This window comes from Hypanus sabinus, chromosome 10 (genome assembly GCF_030144855.1).
Source record: "Hypanus sabinus isolate sHypSab1 chromosome 10, sHypSab1.hap1, whole genome shotgun sequence".
In the NCBI taxonomy this organism is placed as follows: Eukaryota; Metazoa; Chordata; class Chondrichthyes; order Myliobatiformes; family Dasyatidae; genus Hypanus; species Hypanus sabinus.
The window spans coordinates 86,846,073-86,853,002 of record NC_082715.1 but is presented as its reverse complement, the minus strand read 5'-3'; the positions used below and the strand labels follow the sequence as shown (position 1 = coordinate 86,853,002).

The window sequence follows — 6,930 nt, the reverse complement described above, 5'->3', positions numbered from 1 at the left end:
AGTCAATACATCCATAATAGAATAATAACTGTAGTAGAATCAATGAAAGACTGCACCAACTTGGGTGTTCAACCAGTGTACAAAAGACAACAAACTAGACATTTATGAAAATAATAATAATAATAATAATAATAATAATAATAATAATAATAATAATAATAATAATAATAATAATAATAATAATAATAATAATAGGTAATCAGTAAATATTGAGATATTGAGAACATGAGATATAAAGTCCTTGAAAGTGGGTCCATATGTTTAAGGAACATTTCCTTGATTAGGCAAGAAAAGTTGAGTAAAGTTATCTCTTTTGGTTCAAGAGCCTGATGGTTGAGGGGTAATAACTGTTCCTGAATCTGGTGGTGTGAGTCCTGTAGCTTCTTCCTGATGGCAGAAGCATGAAGAGAGCATGTCCTGGGTGGTGGGCATCTCTGAGGATGGATGCTTCTTTTCTGCAACAATGCACCATGTAGATGTGCTCAGTGGTGGGAAGGGCTTTACTCATGATGAAAAAGGCTGTATCCATTACTTTTTGTAGGATTTTCCATTCAAGGGTATTGGTGTTTCCATACCAGGCTGTGATGCAGCCAGTCAATACATGCAACACCACACATATATTAAAGTTTGTCTAAATTTTAGATGTCATGCTAAGCAAATAGAGATACTGCCATGTCTTCATGATTGCACGAGTGTGCTGGGCCCAGGACACATCTTCTGAAATGATAACACTGAGGAACTTAAAGTTGCTGACCTTCTCCACCTCTGATCCTCTTATGAGGACTGGCTCATGGATGCCCTTTTCCCTCCTCTTGAAGTCAATAATCAGTGTCCTTGTTTTGCTGATATTGAGGAAGAGGCATCACTCCTCCAGATTTTCAATCTCTCTTCTATATGCTGATTTTTTACCACCTTTGATTCAGCCTACAAACATTGGTGTCAACAGCAAACTTGAAAATGGCATTTGAACTATGCTTAGCCACACAGCCATAAGTGTAAAGTGAGTAGTGCACACAACCTTATGGTGCACCTGTGCTGATAGAGATTGTGGAGGAGATGTTGTTGCTAATCCGAACTGATTGGGGTCTGCAAGTGAAGAAATCGAGGATCCAAGTGCAAATAGAGGTATTGAGGCCAAGGTCTTGAAGACAATGGATTAATTTTGAGGGGATAATAGTATTGAATGCTGAGCTGAATGCTAGTTTACCAGTCAGCAGTGTTCTTTGTCTATTTGTAGATTTCTGAAACGTGTGCTACCTACTTTCAACACCTTAATACACTGAAAAGATGATACTAAGTCTATCTATACAAACTCCTCCAAATTCATTGGAAGTGTAAGTGAATAGGCACCAAAGTTCTCTTTTGTGTCTGCATCTCCAGTATTAAGGCCCTTGCTATATTCTATCAGTTCAACTGGAAGGCCATGTTATTTGTATTTCCGACACCAGCCTCCCAAAACAGACACTTTTTTCCAGAGCTTGGAAGTGAGAAGAGGTTATTTCATAGCTGGAGGAAAGATTTCCCAGATATGCTCAAGACTTTTTTGAAGAAATGCAACATTCCCACTAACTTCCTGGGAGTCTCTGGCTTGTGCTGCTTCAAGAGGAGGAGGAACATTTGGAATATTATTGCCTGCACACATAAGCCCTGCATAATCTGCAGAAGTGGTGTGCCACCTCACAAACTGCCCACATGCACGCCATGACAAGCATCTCTTGTTCCATCTGTGGTTCTAAGAAGGGCCTTTTCAGCCACAAAGCTGGAGTGGAAGTTATTCCAGTTCCAAAAGACTATGTAAAATACATAATTATGGAATCTTCCATTTCCATGGAAACCTAGCTTAATACTGCCCCATTGCCCCCTCCAAGACTGCAGACTCTAAGTATTTCATTTGAAGTTGAAAATTAGCCACACTTACTTGATAGTAGACAAACCTGGGTGTCTCTGGGTCTTTCGGTTTTGGTGTCAAACTGTTTTCAGCTCAAAACATAATTGATTCAAATGAAATTGCAGCCAGTTGTCAGAAGATAAGCCTGTCTGCTGGTAAAATGCCAATGCTGGCAGCGATATATCTCTTCAGTCCAGTATTTATTTAAGCAAATTGAAGCAAATGCTATGGTGAGTTGCGTGAACAGATAGATGTTCATTCTAAGCATTTCTGATTCAAAAACTATTCTAAATATTGCTTTTTGCAAGCAAATTAATCATTGTTTTCAATAAATGAGGATTTTTTGATCAATATATATGAAATTGGAGCCAATTTAAGTATGATCAGCAGTTTTAAAGATTTGAAGTATATTTATTATAAAAGTATGTATGCAGAATATGACTGCCTCCTCCCACAGGCAGCTACAAAGAAAAGAAACAACACGGAACCCCTTCAAGTTAACATCAAATACCCAATGAAGGAAGAAAGAACAGATTTGCGAGCAAACAGCATATATACAGTATCAAATATCAAACCAGGTTCCAATAGTATTCAGTTGAGCTCAGTTCAGTATCCTGCCACTAGCACACTGAAGGCCACAGAGCTATTCTTCACCAAAATGTCCCAATCCACATCGATCGCCCTGATCAAGCTGCTCAAAAGCAGCAAAAAAAGTAATCTGGAGCCATAAACACATGCAACATGATCCTCAAAATCCCCCAAAACAAGGACACAGCCTTGCCAATCAATCCTGGCAACTTGGATCCCAGGATTCCTGCACTTTCCTCTAATTGGGGAGGGGGGAGGAGAGGGAGGGGAGAGGGAGAGAGAGAGAGAGAGAGAGAGAGATTTATTTATTAAATGCACATGGATGGTGCCAACTACCTGCCTGTCCTCCACTCTTGTCCTCATCAACTTCAGTCTTGCTTGACACTTTAATTACTGAGAAGCAATGGAGTCAATCATGGGCTCACGCCCCATCTCCAGCTTTGCAATAATAAATCATTTTACATCGGATGCAAATTAAAACAGCTAAGACCCCATCTTATAAAATAAATAGACCCCATCTTATAATATAAATAAAATTTATTATTTACTCAGATAGATGGTAAGTTCACATAATTACATACATGATTAATTTCAAGTGGATTCAATATTTGTCCCTTCATTTTAACCCATTTTTATTCAAAGTGACATAACCAATAATGTATTTATATTTTATTTGCTTGTATTCTGATTCTGACAATAACGTTTTTGGTATCCATGTGTAGCTCATGGACCCTGGTATTGAACTTATTTATGGGTATGTGCAATGTATGCTTTGATTTAGTCTGCATGATTAGAATATCTCGAGACCTCCAAAAGTGTTGATTTACTACTTGAGAGGCTTTGCCCACTCCGGAAATGGCCAAGAAGGGTCCTCTGACAATGCAGTAGGTCCTATGCATGTGGCTGAGCTCTGTGATAAATGGTAAAGTACTGTTAGCTGGATGATCAGGTTCCAGTCTTCTGGCCACAGGTCCTCCTCTGTTATCACGGTGCAACAACCTAATCCACAGAGGATGTTGTGACACAAGATGGTGGGCTGAAAAGATGACAGAACAGAGGAAGGCCTGGATTAATGCTTTCCTGAGAGGCTTGCTTGCCGGAATCTCTCTGCACTCTGACGGCATGTAATGTCATTTGAATCAGGAAGCATGAAAGATGCATTAGTTGGAGAATTCCTGTGATGATGCACAATGTGTAACTAAGCTGGACTTCTCTGGGCTTGTCTGTGCCAAACAATTCATGCTGAAGTGAATTTTTGCCAGGATGGAATTATGGTCAACATAAACCTATGACAAATCAATGTGATTTAGCTTGAACTAAAATGCATCACGGTAGTGATCTGCTCTTCTGTTGCCTCTAAGCATTTAACACCGCCATGTCTATATGCTTTGAAATTTCTCTTGTGAACTTATAGTTGAATGCCAACAGTACCCATTGAGAGAGAACCTTTGATATTTTGACAGATTCTGGTGTCCACAGTATCAGACTGCAACAAGTTCACAGATTTCTTTGTAAATCAATTTTAATTGACTGTTTTTTAGTGCAAGTATTCAAACATGTCTTTCTTTTCTCAGAAGCCTGTTTTATTGTTATATAAATTTGGATATTTCCCACAACTGATGTCATTTGCTGTTAACATTTATGTTTTACACAGACTATCGATGTTAGCTGTTAGTAATCCCTGGTTTGGATTTTGCCCAGTTTAGCTCTGAGCCAGATTATCGGCATTTTACCATCTGTATCAGGTTTTGTCCTACTGTCCTTGCACATCCAGTCAAGTTAACATAGCCTACTAATGATAAACAGCTGAAAACAGCAACAGTGAGATGAAGTGGGTTGGTAGTACCTAACTTTTTAGCTGAGCCAAATGGTCTGGTTCTGTGTTGATGACATTATTTAGTTCTCAGAATCAGGTTTATTACCACCTGCATAAGTCGTGTACTTTGTTAACTTTGCAGCAGTAGTACAATGCAATACGTGATAAATATAGAGGAAAAATTGAATTGGTGGTTGTAGGATATGACTCTGAGACTGCAAGAAGTGGTTTTGATGGCAGTAGCCAACATTCTTCTCTCACAATTGACTCTGCTCTCCTCAATTGATGGATGAATCATCTCCAGATGACATCAGTTTCAAACTCCACTGTGTAGGAGAGTGATCCATTCTGTCCCTAATCTTTCTGAGTACCCATCTTTGATTACCTGTGTAGTCCCTCACCAGGACTGTTTGTCCAGGAGTGAAACATCAAAATTTCTTACTTGAGGAGCTTTCAGTTTGTCTCAACTGTTTGTCCTGCACCCTCCTCTTAAGACTAGGTTTGAGGAGATCCAAGTGTGAACACAAGGGATGAATCTGGAACAGTGTAGCTGGTGAGTTGTTGGTTGTGGAGTGTCCACTTTCAGATGGCTTCACTGCAGGGGTTATGACATGCAAATTGTGGATGAAACTCTAATCAAGTTGTACTCCTCTCAGTCAAACATGCCCCACAATACTGGTCCTCCTGTTTTTGCCACATGCAAGCTCATTGTGACTGGCTGTTATTTTTCACTGTCACAAGTGCCATTCCCACAGGAGTTATCTTTTCCCAGTCTTTTCTCAGTTCTTAGTTGGATATCTGCAGGCTTCAATTTAGTACCTCTGAACTGCTGTTTGAACTCATTTTGTGGAATGACTGAAGCAGCTGAACTAGTGTCCAATTCCATTTTAATTAATTTGCCGTTCAATTCTGGTGTAAGCTGTGCTGCATGTCTATTTTTAATTTTCACACTGTAAATCTCAAAGCTACACAATCCTGTATCACTCTCATCATTATTAGGTATTTCATCAATAGCAGGCAAATCAGAACTCTATTTGAAACTGCAACCTGACTTTTTATCTTTTTCTCATCCCTGTGCAGATCATTTATTTGTCTACCCAACATGCTCTTTGTATGTGTCCTACTTCATTGCATTGTCTGCAAGGTTTGTCTTTAAATCTACATTTATTTTGTGTATGTGAGCCTCTGCCACACTGGTAACACAATTAATTTGGCCAGGCTAGTTTCTGTTTTGGTGCTGTAATTTTGTTCAAGCTCACTCTCATTTCTGATTGCAACTCGGTAGCATCTCTATCCACTGAAATCTCTATCCATCTATAAATTTGCCAATGACACAAATATTATTGGCAGAATTTCAGATGGTAACAAGGAGGCATAGAGGAGGAAGATAGATCAGCTGGTTGAGTAGTGTCACAGCAACAACACTCAGTGTCAGTAAGACCAGGGAATTTATTGTGGAATTCAGAAAGGGAAGTCAAGGGACCACCCATGAGTCCTTGTTGAGGATCGGAGCTGGAAGGGATGAAAAATTTCAGGTTCTTTTTTTTTAATACACTAAGCAAATATCCACCTTAAATGGGTAATTAAAGGCAATGGTTGAAAACTGCATTGAATGACAGAACAAAGCTTCCAGTTCTGTTTGAACCTGCCCTATTTAAGCTACAGACTATGCTTGCACTTTAAGTAAGGTCTTCAACTGGAAGGCCATGTCACTGTGGTCAGAAGGCTCCAGGGGAAGATGTACCCAGTGGCTCGGAGGTTTGGGTAATACACTTGGAGATGGTGGCTCACTAAACTTGGCTCCAGCATAATTTTGGTCACACTGTGATTGTAGTAGTGTATTAGAAGTGCTCAGAATAGTTTCCCAGCTCTGATTACTTGCAGTAAAGTGCATAACCATTTTTGCATCCTTTTGCATAGTCTGACAGGTCTCAGAGATGCATCGTTCATGGGCCTTCTTGTATGCCAACTTCATGTGGCTGAGATTGTTGTCCTTGCCCTTATGCCAGTTATTGTTCAGGTGCTGGTTTTGCTTGGGAGTGCCAGAGCTTGGCTGTGATATTGGAATATTTAGCCTTTCAACCCCTCCCATTTTCTTTTTCCGAAGAAGTTAATAACCTGGTAGCAAAAGCGTCCGGAGCTCTGCGGATCGTGCAGCGGGACTCGGCCCGAGGATGACGCCGGCATGGGCTCGCCGCTTCTCGGAGGTAAGGAGGCGGTGAGCAGCCCCAACTCTCCACCGAACCCGGAAACAGGCGCTTAGCCAACAATTTCAGGTTCTTGTGCGTTAACATCCTTGAGGATCAATCCTGGGCCCAACATATTGGTGCAATTACAAAGAAGGCAGGACTGCAGCTTCACTTCATTAGGAGTTTGAGGACAATTAACGTTACCAAAGACATTCACAAATATCAACATATGTATTGTGGAGAACATTCTAACTGTTTGCATGATCAATTGGTACGGAGGGGCCACTGCATAGTAATAGAAAAAGCTCCATCATGAGCTCTAGCCTCCTCAGCATCCAGTTCACTTTTAAAAGCTGATGGCTCAAAGGGAACTCCCATCATCCAGGACATGTTCTCTTCTCATTGCTCCCTGTACAGGAGCCTGAAGATACACACTCAACATTTCAGCA

The 6,930-nt window shown here is 40.4% G+C and overlaps 1 protein-coding gene across 1 annotated transcript; it reads right to left on the bottom strand.

Moving 5' to 3' along the window:
* Positions 1-5,847: 5,847 nt before the first annotated feature.
* On the bottom strand, positions 5,848-6,543 carry pnrc2 (proline-rich nuclear receptor coactivator 2). The gene has a single exon (XM_059981272.1). It carries the CDS (start codon positions 6,382-6,384, stop codon positions 5,959-5,961), a length of 426 nt encoding a protein of 141 aa, XP_059837255.1. The 5' UTR covers positions 6,385-6,543; the 3' UTR covers positions 5,848-5,958.
* Positions 6,544-6,930: the final 387 nt, after the last annotated feature.

Coding starts and splice junctions, on each gene's coding strand:
- pnrc2 (XM_059981272.1), bottom strand. CDS start 6,384: ATGGGAGGGGTTGAAAGGCTAAATATTCCAATATCACAGCCAAGCTCT.